Source organism: Salpingoeca rosetta (genome assembly GCF_000188695.1).
Source record: "Salpingoeca rosetta unplaced genomic scaffold supercont1.15, whole genome shotgun sequence".
Lineage (NCBI taxonomy): Eukaryota > Choanoflagellata > Craspedida > Salpingoecidae > Salpingoeca > Salpingoeca rosetta.
The window spans coordinates 284,956-301,424 of record NW_004754919.1 but is presented as its reverse complement, the minus strand read 5'-3'; the positions used below and the strand labels follow the sequence as shown (position 1 = coordinate 301,424).

At 55.4% G+C, this 16,469-nt stretch overlaps 3 protein-coding genes across 3 annotated transcripts in view; all 3 read left to right on the top strand.

Moving 5' to 3' along the window:
- The window catches only part of PTSG_05863 (Ampd2 protein), a 7,311-nt gene extending 2,778 nt beyond the window's left edge, over nt 1–4,533 (top strand). Inside the window, exons 9-20 of the mRNA XM_004992699.1 lie at nt 247–390; nt 620–666; nt 884–1,026; nt 1,323–1,473; nt 1,655–1,726; nt 1,986–2,110; nt 2,286–2,361; nt 2,597–2,709; nt 2,935–3,157; nt 3,319–3,463; nt 3,719–3,920; nt 4,119–4,533. Coding sequence (XP_004992756.1) covers nt 247–390; nt 620–666; nt 884–1,026; nt 1,323–1,473; nt 1,655–1,726; nt 1,986–2,110; nt 2,286–2,361; nt 2,597–2,709; nt 2,935–3,157; nt 3,319–3,463; nt 3,719–3,920; nt 4,119–4,212 — 1,535 coding nt within the window. The 3' untranslated portion in view covers nt 4,213–4,533. The remainder of the gene's footprint in view (nt 1–246; nt 391–619; nt 667–883; nt 1,027–1,322; nt 1,474–1,654; nt 1,727–1,985; nt 2,111–2,285; nt 2,362–2,596; nt 2,710–2,934; nt 3,158–3,318; nt 3,464–3,718; nt 3,921–4,118) is intronic.
- A 176-nt stretch (nt 4,534–4,709) lies between these two features.
- Nucleotides 4,710–8,377, top strand: PTSG_05862 (tyrosine 3-monooxygenase/tryptophan 5-monooxygenase activation protein). The gene is made up of 5 exons (XM_004992698.1): nt 4,710–4,756; nt 6,002–6,329; nt 6,509–6,632; nt 6,912–7,171; nt 7,381–8,377. The coding sequence occupies exons 2-5, from the start codon at nt 6,033–6,035 to the stop codon at nt 7,426–7,428; spliced, it is 729 nt and encodes a 242-aa protein (XP_004992755.1). The 5' UTR covers nt 4,710–4,756; nt 6,002–6,032; the 3' UTR covers nt 7,429–8,377.
- Nucleotides 8,378–9,142: 765 nt separating this feature from the next.
- On the top strand, nt 9,143–16,277 carry PTSG_05861 (lipin; the record flags this gene model as incomplete). The annotated part of the gene is made up of 17 exons (XM_004992697.1): nt 9,143–9,310; nt 9,529–9,642; nt 9,921–9,995; nt 10,045–10,141; nt 10,165–10,353; nt 10,625–10,781; nt 11,062–12,820; nt 13,126–13,189; nt 13,345–13,534; nt 13,804–13,930; nt 14,114–14,165; nt 14,367–14,537; nt 14,713–14,919; nt 15,091–15,184; nt 15,324–15,391; nt 15,576–15,631; nt 15,880–16,277. The coding sequence occupies 17 exons, from the start codon at nt 9,143–9,145 to the stop codon at nt 15,913–15,915; spliced, it is 3,624 nt and encodes a 1,207-aa protein (XP_004992754.1). The 3' UTR covers nt 15,916–16,277.
- Between the last annotated feature and the right edge of the window lie 192 nt (nt 16,278–16,469).

Here is a 16,469-nt window from a genome sequence, read left to right as displayed (position 1 = left end):
GAAAAAAGTCGGAAAGTGTAAGGCGAAGAAGAAAAAAATTATATCGAAATAAACAAAAGAGAGAGAAGGGGGGGTTGATACAACCAAGTTGGTGCCACACACACACACACACACACACACACACACACACACACACACACACACGCGCGCGCGCGCGCGCGCGACAATTCTCTCTCCCTTGTCATCGAGACACGCCTACTTTGTCTCTGACACCCCCGGCTGTTGTGCCCCATGTGCAAACTGCAGATGTGAAGTACTATCTGCGGGATTTGTCGAAGCTGTTGGCGCTGATCAACGACGGACCAACCAAGTCCTTCTCCTTCCGCCGCATCCACTTTCTCCTCAACAAGTTCACCCTCCACACCATGCTCAACAGCACCCGCGAGCTCAGTGCGTTGCTGCCCTTGGCGTGTGTGCGTATGTGTGTGGGTGTGTGCGTGTGTGTGTTTCTGTGTGTGTTTCTGTGTGTGTGTGTGGTGTTTGCAAATTTTGGCCAAACTCTTAGCTATGTGCTCGTGAACTTACTTATGCGCATGCTTCCTTGTGCTTCACTGCACGCTCTTGTTGCACAACACGTGATGACTCACACCTGCGGTTGCTGTTGCGATATCCTTGACAGCGGAGCAAAAGTCCGTTCCCCATCGTGACTTTTACAACATCCGAAAGGTGTGAGCCCGCGCAGTGCAAATGCCCTTGCCTACTTCACGTTTTGCTTGATGCTGTCACGTCACAACTCTGCTCTCCCCTTTCCCAACACACACACACACGCACACATCTTACTCGCACACACACGCACACGCACACGTCTCTCACGCCATCCCATGTTCCCTGCCTCGCCAACCAACCAACCAAACCAATCAACCAACCAACACCATCATGTCAGGTGGACACACACGTGCACCTGTCTGCGTGCATGAACCAGAAGCACCTGCTGCGCTTCATCAAGTCGAAGCTGAAGAAGTGCCCTGACGAGACGGTCATCCACCGTGATGGAAAGGACCTCACCCTCCAGCAAGTCTTTGACAGGTGCGCCGCCCGTGGTGGTGCAGGGGTGGCCTGCTCTGTTTGAACTTTATTTGGTTGTTTGTGCGTGTGTGTGTGTGCGTATTTGTGTGTGTGTGTGTGTGTGTGTGTGTGTGTGCGTATTTGTGTGTGTGTGCGTATTTGTGTGTGTGTGTGTGTATTTTCGTGTGCGTGTACATACGTGTTTGCTTTGCTGCTTGTGACTCTTGCCCTGTGTCCACGTCTCGACTGCCACACCTCATTCAATCCACCCACAACGCCGTCCACGCGCTTGCCTTCACACTATGACCGCGTTGCAGCCTGAACCTGACGTCGTACGATTTGTCGATTGACACGCTGGACATGCACGCGGACCAGTCGACGTTCCACCGCTTTGACCGCTTCAACCTCAAGTACAACCCCATTGGCGAGTCCCGCCTGCGCGAGATCTTCCTCAAGACAAGCAACAAGGTGTGGTGTTGTGTTGTGTTGTGTTGTGGTAGTGTTGTGCTGTGTTGTGTCGTGTTGTGTTGGGTTAGTTTACGGATGTGTGCGTTTACGGATGTGTGTGTGTGTGCTGTTTTTGTGTTGTGGTTGCGTCACCATCACGATGACGGGTTTGCTCACACCGCCGCCACTACTGTCACTGCAGATCAAGGGGCGGTACTTTGCGGAGGTTTCCCGCCAGGTCATTGACGACCTCGAGGAGTCAAAGTACCAGATGGTGCGTTAGATGTCGTGCTGTTGCTCTTGGGCAGTCGGCTGTTGTCCTGTTCTCTCAGCACACACACACACACACACACACAAGCACGCACACACACACACACACACACACACACACACACACACACACACACACACACACTTTCGCCTTACGTGCTCTCATGCCTTCTTCTCTTCTCTCCTCCTCCTCCTCCACCCCGTTTCCCTCTGCGCTTACCAATTACCCACCTCCTCCACCCCCAAACCTTTGTCCGCTGCAGGCTGAGTACCGCGTGTCTGTGTACGGGCGTGCGCCCGACGAGCTGACGAAGCTTGGCGCGTGGTTCTGCGACAACAACATGGCCTCCGACAACGTCCGCTGGCTCATCCAAGTGCCCCGCCTCTAGTGCGTTGTCTCAACTCGCGTGGTGTTGAGGAGGGTGTGTGTGTGTGTGTGTGTGTGTGTGTGTGTGTGTGTGTGTGTGTGTGTGTGTGTGTGTGTGTTCGTGCTGTTTGGACACTCTTTCGCTGTACCCTTTGCTCACTGCTTTTTTTTTTTGTACCGCTTTGTGTGTGTGCAGTTATGTGTACAAGAAGACGGGCCTCCTCGACAACTTTGCACAAGTTCTCGACAACCTCTTCCGCCCTCTCTTCGAGGTCAGTTGGCTCATGTGTCTGTGTACGTGTGTCTGTGTCTGCACATGTGTCTGTGCATGCGTGCTTTGCCTTTTCCTCCTCTTGTTCCTCTTCAAATGTCTTTGCCACTGCGTCTGCTTGCTACAAGTACGTGCACACAACACACACACACACACGCACAGTTGCATCACATCTGCACCACACTCACCAACCCACTTTTTCCCCCCTCCTCCACACCCCTTTGCCTGCTGCGCAGAACACGCTCAACCCCGAGAAGGACCCCAAGCTGGCGGAGTTCCTGGCGCACGTGGTTGGCTTTGACAGCGTGGACGACGAGAGCAAGCCAGAGCGCTTCCCACACACCCCAAGGTGCCGCCTTCTCTCTTTGCTGGCGGGCGTGTCGTGTTGATGCGAGGAAGGGGTGGGACGGGTGATTGGAAGAGTGTTTTCATGATCATGGAGGAGCCCGGAAGGGGGGGGGGGGTTGTGAAGAAGGGCTTGGGAACGAGTGCACATGGCCTGTGTTGCTGCGTGATTTATGTCCTCACCCACACACATGCACACACACACGCATATGCACACGCATATACGCAGCTGCGAGCAACCAGAGATGTGGGACAAGCCCGACAACCCGTCGTACTCGTACTATGCGTACTACACGTATGCCAACCTGAGCGTGCTGAACAAGTTGCGCAAGGCCAAGGGCCTGAACACGTTTGCGTTCCGCCCCCACTCTGGCGAGGCGGGCTCCATCGAGCACCTGGTCACCACCTACCTTCTCAGCGAGAACATTTCCCACGGCATTCGTCTCCGCAAAGTAAGTGTGTGTGTGTGTGTGTGTGTGCGTGTGTGTGTGGGGTGGGGGTGTGGGTATGGGTGTGCGCGTGTGCCTGCTCTTGCTTGCACATGTGTGTGTATACCCCATCTCACTTTGACCTCTGTTTCCCATTCCCAATGTTGCGGTGTAACTTGCCACAGGCGCCCGTGCTGCAGTACCTGTACTACCTGTGCCAGGTGGGCCTCTCTGTGTCGCCGCTCAGCAACAACCACCTCTTCCTCGACTATCACAAGAACCCCTTCCCCAACTTCCATGCCATGGGCATGAACGTCACCCTCTCCACCGGTCCGTATTTTGTGTGTGTGTTGTGTACGTGTGTGTGTTCTGACCTTTGCTTGGTTTCTTTGTTTGTTGAGGTTGTTAGTTTGCTTGGTTTGGTTTGGTGTTTTGTTTGTTTGCTCTCGCGTGACTCTGCGTGCGTGTTTGGAAGGCGTGCGTTGAGCAGTCGTCGTTCACCCTCCACCCCGCTTCTCACATTCCCCACACAGACACACCACACATCACACACACACCACAGTGCACACACACACACACAAACAGACGACCCGCTGTTGTTCCATCTGTCACGCGAGCCCCTGATTGAGGAGTACAGCATTGCGTCGCAGGTGTGGCGCCTGTCCCGCGTGGATGTGTGCGAGATTTGCGCCAACTCTGTTCGCATCAGCGGCTTCCCTGCAGAGTTTAAGCGCCACTGGCTCGGCGACCACTTTGACAGCGCCGGCCCTTCAGGCAACAACATTGCGTACGTTGGTGGTGGTGGTGGTGTATGTGTGTGTGTGTGTGTGTGTGTGTGTGTGTGCGTGTGCGTCGGGGGGGGGATGTGTGCATACGTGAGGTGTGTGCGCGCGCGAGTATGTGTGTGCACGTTTGCCATCCTTGCATCCCTCACACACACACACATCACACACATCTCCCCCCTCCCACACACACCCAAACATAGGCAATCCAACGTGCCTGATACGCGCTGCGCCTATCGCTTTGAGACGCTGGTGGAGGAGCTGGAAACCCTCCTGGAACTCCAAGAGGAGGCTTAACCAACCAAACCCAAAAGGCACAGGCAAGGGACAACGCAAGGCAAGGATGACAGACAGCAAGAAGAAGGGAAAGAACCAACTGACGCCAACACACAACACACAAACACACAAGCACACACACCACAACACACTTGCCAACCCATTCGCCCGGTTCCATCCAAAAATAGATGTCGTTTTTCTTGCTTGTTTTGTCCTGGCGCTTTTGGTGGACGATTGCTGCAATCGTGCATCTGTTCGTTTCGATGGTGGATAGTGTGTTATGAGCTGAGCCCCATTTTTGCCGCTCCAGCAATTACAACTTCCGCACCATCGAACCCCGACAATCAATAGAAATCATTCACCAAAAGTCCACAAAATTCTTTCTTTCTTTGCAACGTCCGTTCAGGCCACACACACACAGCATCCGTCGTTTTTTTTCTTTCCGCTGTTGCTTCTTTGCTCTTGCCAGCCAGAGGAAAGGAGAAAGAGAGTTTTTCTTACTGCACACATTCACACACACAACCGCTTGCCACCACAGCGCCAACTCAGCCCTTCAACTCAACAGGTAGGCAAGCACAAGCAACCTGCCGCGCTTGGTGATGGTGATGGGGGATGGGAGCTTGGTGTTTGGATCAGGGATGATGATGATGATGATGATGATGATGATGATGGCGTGGCTCTCTGGGAGAGGCGACTGAAGCGGGGAGCCATCATGCACACACGAAGCCAACGCCGTGTGCAGCGAGTGATGGATGGATTTCATGCACGACATTGGTGGTGGTGGTGGTTCGCCAACAGCACCAGCAGCGGACGGACGGCAGCTTTTGTGGTGCTGAGCGTTGTTGGTTGTTGGTTGTTGGTTGTTGTTCGTGTGCTCCGAGCTGTGGGTGACCGTCAATGGGTGTAGAGATGGCTGGGTGTGGCAAGGTCCACACCTCCCCCTCCCTACCTCTTGAGTTTGCTGTTTGTGTGTTTGGTTTCAACGGTTGTTGGCTTTGTTCCATCCCCGCTCCCTGTTTTGTTTGGGTTGAGGTGATGGTGGTGCTGATGGTGGACTCAGTCCTCGCCTCGCCTTGCCTCAACCATGGGGCTGTGTTTGTTTCTTGTTCACCGAACCGTAGCCCATTCAACCGTTTGCCCTGCCTCTGATTTGTTGTCGCTTTGTTGATGGGTGTCAAAGCGTGCACAACACACCAAACATGCAACCAACACACACGCACGAGATGGGGCTGTGTGGTTCCGCACTGAATGGTGTTCCGATCACGCGCGCTCGCTTGCCCTTGTTTCTGCTCTTGCTTTCGGGTGGTGCCGCCTGTACACTTTACTTTACTTTGACTGTTTCAAGATACACCCGCTTTCTCCTTGGCTTTTGTTTGTTGGCTGTCTTCGCAACGGGGTTCCTTCCGTGTGTCTTTCGCTCCATCTTGTTTCTCTGTGCTACCTTTCCCGCACCCACCCTTTGTGTTGCATCTCTCTCTTGTTCGCTTGCATTTCCAACCCCTGTTCAATCCCTCTCCTCTCCTCTCCTCTCTGTCTTTCCTTGCGCTTGCTTCGCTGTCAGTTTCCACCCAGTTCTTTGGTGTGTTGTTGGTGGTTTGAGTCGATTCATTGGTGGCGCCGTGAGAGTGTGCTTTTGTGGATGTGTGCGTGTTGTGTGAGGAGGCTGAACAAACGACAACAGCATACAGACGACGAACCAACACCAGCTATCGCCGGCATCTTTGTTGTTTCACACGCACACACTCAAGCCATCCCTCACTCACACACTCACGGTCTCTGTCTTGGCTCTCTTGTTCCTGTTGGCCTGCAGAACACCCCCTTATCCCACAACAAACAGCATCATGTCTGAGCGGGACGATACCGTGACACAGGCCAAGCTCGCCGAGCAGGCCGAGCGCTACGAGGACATGGCCGCGGCCATGAAGAAGGTCACCGAGATGGACAGCGAGCTCAGCCCCGAGGAGCGCAACCTCCTCTCCGTCGCCTACAAGAACGTTGTCGGCACCCGCCGCTCGTCCTGGCGTGTCATCTCCTCCATCGAACAGAAGACCGAGAGCAACGAGCGCAAGCAGTCGATGGCCAAGGAGTACAGGGAGAAGATTGAGGGTGAGCTCAAGACCATCTGCGAGGAGGTCCTGGTAAGTCAAACCGTGCAACCTTTTTGTATCACCTTGGTGGTAGCGGTGTGCTTTGTTTCTGTGGGTTGGTGTGGTTTCTCAATTTGAGCGAGCGATTACGGTTGCCAAGTCTCTGCTCCGCCAAACACGCGTTCGCACAACGTGCCTTTCTCACTGCTTCCTTGGTTCTCTTTCATCAGAAACTCCTGGACGACCACCTCGTCCCCAAGTCCACCAACTCTGAGAGCAAGGTCTTCTACCTCAAGATGAAGGGCGACTACTACCGCTACCTCGCTGAGGTCGCAACCGGCGACGACCGCGACAGTACGTTGCATCTCTTTGCTGTTTTCGTGTGTTTTCTGTGGGTTGTGTGCATTTGTACACGTGTTGTTGTTTTTGTTGCTGCTGCTGCTGCTGCACACACACACACACTCTCTCTCTCTCTTTCTCTCTCTCTCTTTCTCTCTCACACACACACACACACACACACACTCTCTCTCTCTCTCTCTGTCTGTCTGTCTTTCTCTATCCTCTCACACACTCTCTTCTCTCTTCCACACTCATCCACATGCCCCTTGCGCACTTACTGTTCCGACTGTGCAGAGATTGTCAACGACTCGCAGGAGGCCTACCAGGCGGCCCTTGACATCAGCAAATCCGAGATGGCGCCCACGCACCCCATCCGCCTCGGCCTTGCCCTCAACTTCTCCGTCTTCTACTACGAGATCAAGAACACCCCCGACAAGGCCTGCCACCTTGCCAAGCAGGCGTTTGACGACGCCATTGCCGAGCTCGACACCCTCAACGAGGAGTCGTACAAAGACAGCACACTCATCATGCAGCTGCTGCGCGACAACCTCACGGTACGAATGAAACATTGTTTGGTCGTGGTGGTGGTGGTGTTCCCGTTCTCGTGTATGAGTGCCACTATCAGTCGCTGGATCTGCAGTGTTGTGTGTGTGTGTTGACCTTGTCGCTGGATTACACGACTGCGATCATCCACTCACCCGCTCTTCCTGTTACCATGCTCTGCTCCCTCCGCTTCCTCTTGTTTTGCACTTTCAACCATCAGCTCTGGACCTCGGACACCGACAACGTGGACGGCGATGACGAGAACTAAAGGACAGATTGGCCTCGTGAAATGAACTTGGTGGCGTCGCCTCCTCCCTCCCTCGTCTTCCAGATCTAAGGCGGGATCGTGTGGGAGAGTTGTGGCGTTGCTGGCTTTGTTTCGTGTGTTCTCTTCATGTGACGTTATGTCCTATTGTCGTGCTCTTTCGTGTCCTCTTTTCTTTTCCCCCTTTCTGCCCCGCGCATCGTCTCTCCAAACTGCCTGTCTGCCATGTCAAGCCTTTCCCCTGCCCACTCTCTTTGTCGGTGTTCCTTGTCATTCCGCCTTTGCGGTCTGAGGTTCGCTCGACCCAGTCCCCTCCTTTTCCCCTTTGACTTGGTAGCGGTGTGGTGTCCATTGGGCTGTGCGTTTGCGCACGTGGCACCTTGCTTGCTGCGTGGCGTGCTTGCGGCGGCTCGCACGTTTTCGCCGTTGTGCATGTGTCGCATTTTCCCCCTCCTCTTCTTCCTCCTTGCGTTTCCCATTTCTTTGTTCCTCCTCTTCCCCATTTGCAGTGTTTGGTGGTGATTCCACCGGCATGTGAGTGTATGTGTACGTGTACGCGCGTGCTGTCGTGTTGTCTGCATGTGTGAATGTGAAGTGAAGCCTCGCAGCATTGAACCAAGCACACTTGCTTCTTCTCTGTGCATTTGTTTTGGAAACTTGTCTCTCTACCCGTGATTGTCGACTGTGTATGTGCGCGTGTGTACATGTATTGTGTGGGCTTTGTCGCCGTGTGCCTGGCTGAGGTGTTTGCGTGTCGCGCCCCGTGAACTCTCTTGCTCCCCTTCCTCTCCCTGTTTCCTTCCTTGTTGGATCTCCTCCTTTTCTGGGCAACGTTGGCATAGCTGCTGCTACTGCTTTCCCGCACTTGCGTTTCTTTTGCGGGTTCTGCCCAGCCGTAGCGTGTCGCGTTGTGTGTGTCCAACGCAAACAGCAAAACCCCCCAAATCGCACATGCTTGGAGCAAGAAAGCGTAGCGCAATGAAGGTGCAAAGCAGGGAGACGACCACAAACTGCACACCCTGTGTCTGGTGCACACTCGCATCAATGGCATGACATGACAACCACAGCGGCGAGTCAGGCCATCTCTCCAATTGCTGTCAAGTCATCAGCAACGCGCACAAAGAGCTGTGTTTATTTTTGAATGGCGGCCGCTGCTGATTGTGATGGATTGCGGAAATCGCCCCGCACAAACGCCTCCAAGATCAACAACACAACAAACCCACGCTGCTGGCACACAAGGCCGGGTGTGACACACACACACACACACAAGGTACAACCAGAGACAAGAAGCACGGTGAGACGACACGCTTGCACGCACGGATGTGCTTGGTGACATTCAGTGCTGCGAAAGCTTGCGTGGCGCACAGTAATGTAACACAACACAAGCACACACACACATCACATCACAGCCACGTGGGTTGAGGTACTTTGTTTGCTCGGACACACGTTTGTTGTTTGTATTTGCGGCTGCTGTTCTTCTGCGAACAACGGGGCATTCACCCATCCACACGTCTGTCCACACATCCACTCATCCATCCACCACACACACACACACACACACACACACACACACACACACACACACACACACACACACACACACACACACACACACACCTCAGGGTCAACGGCCACGACTTTGGTTTGAGCGACGCTGTTGCACGGTCCAGCCCACAGCAACGGCGGCGCCGTGCACGTTGAGTGATTGCGCGGCAGTATGGACTTCCTACGGCCCATCAAGGCCTTCTGGGACGAGCTCAACCCGGCGACGCTGAGCGGTGCAATCGACGTCATCGTCGTCAAACAAGCTGATGGCTCGCTCCTCTCAACACCCTTCCACGTTCGGTTCGGCAAGCTCACCCTCTTCCGCCCCAAGGAGCGCGTGGTGCGTCGTGCGCGATCACATACTGGGCCACATCCACCTTGTTCTGACACATGCACGTGCAAAGGCGCGTAGACAGCCCACGCAATCCCTTCTCACACTCAGCTCTTTGCGTGTGTGCGTCTGTGTGAATGTCTGTGTGTCCTCTGTCTGTCAACTTGCCTGTCCACCTTCCTGTCCACCCGTCTGTCCGCGGGCACTCCTTGTTTTCCATGCAACAGGTCAACATCCGCGTGAATCAAGTACCGGTGGAAGGTGGCTTTGAAATGAAAGTGGGCAAGCAAGGCGAGTGCTACTTTGTCCAGCCCATCGGAACTGACCTGCCAGATTGCCAAGTACGCATCTGCGTGTCCTTCGTGCCCTGTGTGTGAGCATGGCTATTGTATGTGTGTGTGTCTGTCCATCTGTCTGTCTGTCTGTGTGTGTTTGTCTGTCTGTGTGTGTTTGTCTGTCTGTGTGTGTTTGTCTGTCTGTCTATCTGTCTGTCTGTCCGTCTGTCTGCCTTTTTCCTGTCCATGTTGTGTGTCTGCCTCTCTGTCTCTCGCAGCCTATCCCTGCATGATCTCACGTCTTACCCTGTCATCCTTGGGTCTCTTCATCTTTGCCATGCAAGACTGACCAGGAGGAGGACGTTGAGGAGGATGATGACGATGATGACGATGAAGAAGAGGAGGAGGAGGAGGAGACGGTGCAGCCGGCTTCAGAGGACATCAGAGGACATGCTTGCAGGCCATCAGGACAGGGAGTACCTTGAGATTGGGCCAGGCACCGCACGTGGCACTGGCGGCACCAACGCTGACGACGATGCCGAGGAGTATGAGTACGACGACGACGGTGATGACGAGGAATACGATGAGGACGATTCGCGCTGTGCGCCAAACCATCACAACAGCAACGGAACCAATGGCAACAACAACAACAACAACAACAACAACAACAACAACAACAACAACAACAACAACAACAACAACAACAACAACAACAACAACAACAACAACAACAACAACAACAACAACAACAACAACAACAACAACAACAACGGCGGCGTTGGCGCTGGCGACGATTATGACTATGATTACGATGATGACCCGACTGCCCGCAACACCGCTGACGAGGAAAGTGACGACGATGACGACAACCGCGCACGCACGCGCGAGCGACGCAGCGATGCCCTGCGCGCCGCCATTTCCGCCGCCACCACACCATCCCGCTCCTCCCACCGATCCAACAACGATGATGACGACGACGATGCTGACGTTGATAGTGACAATGATGACGTTGATGGCAATGCCCGTTCACGCAATGCACGGCGTGAAGGCAGCAACGTGTCGACGGAGGATGTGGCCACGGCTGCATTTGCACGTGTGAACGACTGGGATGAGCAACAGCCTCACAGCACGAGCGCGGCACGGGCTGAGGTGGCGCATGACAGCGAACACGTCCCAAACGTCCTCCACTCCGATCCAAGACGCTGGTACGGCAGGCTCCGCTTGCACATGCGTGTGTTACGTGCGTGTGTCTGTCTGTCTGTCTGCGGATGTAGATGGTCGGGCTGCCTCCTTTTTCTCATTGCCTGTTTCTCACTGACTCCTTTTTCTCACTGCATTGTCTGCCACCCGAACCCCCCTCCACACACACACACACACACACACACACACACACACACACACACACACACACACACACACACACACACACACACCACACCACACCACACCACACCACACCACACCACACCACACCACCTGATACAGGGGCGCGTCGTCCATGTCTCCGTCGTCGCTGCATGGGACGAGCGGGAACGGGGCGCTGGTGCAGCACATCCACGAGCCGAGCCCGCACACCCGCGGCCTCTCCTCCATCCGCGCATCCGGCAGCATGTCTCATGGTCTCAACGCCATTGGTGGTGACAGCCCCGTGCTGGGCGCCTCGCCGCGTCGCTCGGGCTCCGTACCCGCCACGGCCAAGTCCTCACACAGCTCATCCTCGCCGTCGCCGTCACCACGTGCCACGCACCACGGCCACTTTCACTTCGACACCAGCAGCGCCCACACCAACACCACCAACGGCAGCGGTGATGGTGGCATTCACACTGACATCGCCCACAACCGCGCGCTGCGGCAGCACAACAACCTGCGCCTCCACGATGTGCCCATCACGCTACCTGGCAGTCGTATCAGCACGCTGACCAATGCATACGGGGTCCGCCGCAGCCGCAGCTCCAACACCGTGTGCACGTCCAACCCGAGCGAGGTGCTTGGGGACGCGCGTGTGCGCCGTGCAAAGCAGGGCCTCTCCCACTTCTCCAGCAGCCCGCCGCTCGGCAGCGCACGTGCACTTGGCGGCCTGCACGACCCGCCGACCACGAGCAACGGGCGCGCGCTGGCGGGCGCACACGCTGGCGGGAAGAAGAAGAAGAGCCCGAAGCTGAAGGGCAAGAGCAGGAGCAAGACGCGCAGCAAGTCCAAGCCCGTGTCGCGTGACACAAGCAGCAGCAACAGCAGCAGCAAGAAGAAGCACACCCGCACCAGGAGCGGCGGCAACGGTGTTGGCAGCGTGGGCGAGGGCGGTGTGGCGCTGAACGTGAGTAGTAGCACAGGTAGATTAGGCCAGCAACCCGAGCAGTACAGCCGTCCCCACCACAATCACCCAAATCACCACCACCGGCACAGCAACCACCGCCACCGCCACAATCACGAAGGACGCGAGCAGCACCAGCAGCACCGCCGCCACCACAGCCTGCAGGACACCGAGCACGTGCCAACCGAGTGGCTTGTTGGCGCTGCGAGCGATGACGACAGCGCACCGGAGGACCCGTCCAGACGCCAGGCTGCACGCCACCAGGTCCATGGTGCTCATCGTGACAAGAACCGGCCCGCCACTGCACACGGCGCACCCATCGCGGCGTCGTCATCATCATCATCGTTATCATCGCGACCAGCGCTGCCCTCAAAGCGCACAGGCGACCATGACGACGGTGAAGACGATGACGATGACGATTATGCTGATGACAGTGATGCGTCCCCATCGAATGGCCACGGCACCAGGAAGCACAGGCACCACCACCACCATCGCGGACAGCGGCGGCGCCAAAAGCGACGCGACACGCAGTCGAAGCAGTCGAAGCAGTCGAAGCAGTCGAAGGCGTCGCACGCGTCGTCGTCATCGCCACCGGACGAATCCCCCGCGTTTCCGTCGCAGGGCGTTGATGCAGACAGCCTGGTGCTTCCCGAGCTGCTGCAGGCCAAAGGCGTGGTCCTGAGTGGTGGTGGGTCGGGCTCCGAGAACGACCATGAACCATCGGGGCCAAGCACGCCCACGCCGCAGGCTGGTGACGCCGGCATGGATGTGGCGCTGTCGCTGTGCGGGCTGAGCGCTGGTGTTGCGCACGAGGAGATGCAAGAGCGGTTTGAAGAGAAGAGGGTCACGTTTGAGATGCTGTGCAAGCGCCCGCACCTGCTGGAGGACACGTCCCTTGTCGTGCGCATTCACGACAAATTCTTCGCCTGGAAGGTGCTGTTGTGCATGTGTGTGTGTGTCTGTGTCTGTGTCTGTTTGTGTGTGTGAGTGTGTGTGTGTGAGTGTGTGTGTGTGTGAGTGTGTGTGTGTGTGTGTCAGTCAGTCTGTGTGTGTGTGTCTCTCTGTGTCTGTGTGCGTGTCTGTCTTTCTGTCTTTGTCTCTGTCTCTGCCTCTGTTTGTGTGCGTGTCTGCGTGTGTGAAGTTTTGGTGAGTAGGCCCCGTTTTTTTGCGGTCCATGTTGCTCAAGGTTCACCTTGTTATCCACACCAATTGACTGCTTCCTTCTTTGTCGTGAACAGGTTGCTGCCCCCGCCATTATGGCCCAGCTCGTCTTCAAGCAGCCACTTCCACCAGACACCGTCGGTACGCGCTCTTTGCATTTGCAGTGTGTGTGTGTGTGTTGTGCGTTCGGCTGCTCTTTGTCTGTCATCTCTCTGCGCTGCTCTGCTCGCCTGCCGCCTGCTAAACCTCGACCTAACCCCCAACACCCTCTGGGTGCCTTCCTCCTCACCCTGCAGACAAGCTCGTTGACAAGCACCACCCAAAGCAGCGGTCGTGGTTCTTTTGGCGGCAGTCCACGAGCGACGTGAACAAGACCCAAGATGAGGGCAAGACGACAGAGCCGACAACGGAGACGGAGGAGGACGATATCAGCGCGGGCGAAGGCCTCGACTCAAGCAGGGAGAGCGCACGCACTTCCGCCGACGAGTACGTGCACACGAACGTGCTTGGGGATTGTGTGTGGGTCTGTGTGCGTGGGTGTGGGTGTGTCTGTCTGTCTGTCTGTCTGTCTGTCTGTGTGTGTGTGTGTGTGTGTGTGTGTGTGTGTGTGTGTGTGTGTGTGTGTGTGTGTGTGTGTGTGTGTGTGTGTGTGTGTGTGTGGCTTGCATGGATGCGATCGAAGCACGCCATCCACACGCCTCAACTTGGTTTGACGCGCTTTGTTCTCACCCCTCTTCTTGACCAACCATCAACAGGTCGTTCCTTGCTACGCACCGCCGCAGCCTGTATCTGACATCAGAGCAGCTCGCCTCCCTCAACCTCAACGAGGGCTTCAACGAGATTGAATTCTCCGTCGCCAGCAAGTTCCAGGGCACCGCCTCTGTAAGCCGGATCTGCCTCTGTCTCTGTGTGTGCATGTATCTGTCTGTCTGCATCTGTGTATGTGTGTATGTGTGTATGTGTACGTGTGCGCGTGTTTTTGCCTGAACGTATGGCTGCTGGAGTTTGCGAGCTCACGTCGTCCTCTTTGCTGTTTTCACCCTCGTGTGCGTGCGCGTGTGTCAGGTCACGTGCCACGTGTTCCTGTGGAACTACGATACGAAGATTGTCGTGTCTGGTCAGTGCTGGCGCGTGCATTGTGCCACAACTGCCCTCTTGTGATGCACCACGTTTCATGCTTTCCTACTCTCAAGCGGCTTCAGTGGACTTGGCTCTTGCGCATCTGCTTCACACACACACACACACACACACACACACACACACACACACACACACACACACACACACACACACACACACACACTTCACATGTGTGCAGATATTGATGGGACCATCACGCGGTCAGACGTGCTTGGGCACGCTGCAGCGCTGGTTGGCACGGACTGGACCCAGCGGGGCGTGGCATCCCTATTCTCCCGCATCGCAAGCAACGGCTACCAGTTTGTCTATCTCTCCTCCCGTTCCATCAGCCAGTCCGGACAGACAAAGGGTGTGTGTGTGTGTGTGTGGGCGTATGTGTGTGTGTGTGTGTTTGTGCTGTGTGTGTGTTGCACCGTGTGTCCGCGTTTGCACTGGCATCGACCCTCCTTCCACCTCACGTCAGCCCTCCTTTCCCTTCCTTTCTCCTCCTTCTCCCCTTCCTCTTGTCAACTTCTGCGCTGCAGACTACATCCTCAACATCCAACAGAACCGGGAGACGCTGCCCGAGGGTCCCATCTTGCTCTCGCCGTCCTCCCTCTTCCGCAGCTTCCATCGCGAAGTCATTCTCCGCCGCCCAGAGGAGTTTAAGATCTCCTGCCTCTCAAGCGTCAAGCGCCTGTTTCCTGGTCTCGACAACCCTCTCATCGCGGGCTTTGGCAACCGCCACACAGGTTGCTATGCTGCCTCTGTGTGTGTGTGTGTGTGTGTGTGTGTGTGTGTCTGTCTGTCTGTCTGTCTGTCTGTCTGTTTGTTTGTCTGTCTGTCTGTCTGTCTATCTGTCTGTGCATTCTCACGCATCCTGGCCTGCGTCCACCACTGCTCGCGAACGCGTGGGATTGCAGATGTTGTGACGTACCGCGCTGTCGGCATCCCCGACTCAAAGATCTTCATCGTTGACCCCAAGGGACTTCTTCGTGTGTCCAAGGGCGCGTACGAGTGAGTTGAGGCAACTGCTGCTGCTGCTGCTGCTGCTGCTGTTGTTTTGCTCTGTGTCCTTTCCTTGCTGTGGTTGTGTCGTGCCGCCTCCCGTCTTGTTCGTCTCACTTTTCTTTCACGGACATTATCGCGTCATCAGGTCCTCCTATGCCAAATTGACCGAGATTGTTGACCAGGTGTTCCCTGCTGTTGGAACCAGCCGTTCAGGTACCTCCTCTGCCTCTGTGTGTGTGTGTGTGTGTGTGTGTGTGTGTGTGTGTGTGTGTGTGTGTGTGTGTGGGCTTGTGTGTTGGCTTGTGTGTGTGTCTGGGCTTGTGTGTACCCTGTGCATGCATTTGTCGCATGCTCGCGTGCTGTTGTGACGTTGCTGTTACGTCATGGAAACACACAGATGAGCAACACCCGGAATTCAACAGTTTCAACTTCTGGCGCATTCCACCGCCAACGGTACGGAACCTGCATCCATCCAACGTTGCTCTTGAACACCACACAGACACACACACACACACACACACACACAAACACTCACTCACTCACTCACTCACTCACTCACTCACTCACTCACTCACTCGCTCACACACTCACTCACACACACTCTCTCTCTCTTTCTCTCACTCTCTCTCACTCACACTCACACACACTCACACACACACACTGTCTCTCTCTCACTCCCACTCTCAACTCGCTGGCGACAGCTGTCTGCGGCAGAGGAGGAATTGCTCAAGCTGTAACGGAGTGCTGTTGATTTGTAGCAGAGCGTGACTGAAGCCCCTGCCCCATCCCATCCAGTCACGAGTCGAATAGACCGTCCTTTTGTTGCGTTTGTTGTGCGTGCATGCATGTTCTGTTGTTTGACTGTGTAGGCTTCTGTTGCGTTGTGCACGCACCTGTCACGAGTAACTGACCCTCCTCCCCTTGTAGTGTTTGTTCGCTTTTTGGGAATTTGTTATCCTTGTGTCTCGTTCAAGTACAAGCACATCCACACCTTCGTTCAAGCCCTGCTTTCAGAAACCATCATCACTCTGTTCATTGTCTTGCGCAACAACACTACGGCGCACAAAGCGCATCACGAAACGAGAAAGCATGCACAAACAACAATGAACGAAAGCAGCAACCTAAAGGGAACACACACACGAATGCTGCCAGCGCTTGACCTGGTGTGGTGCAGTACCATGCCAGGCAGAAGTGCAGAAAAAGCAGCAGGCGACAGAGATACGTACACGCAACACGAGCGCAAACAATACGCAAAAGGAAAAAAGAAAAGGACCAAGAGGGTGGGAACATT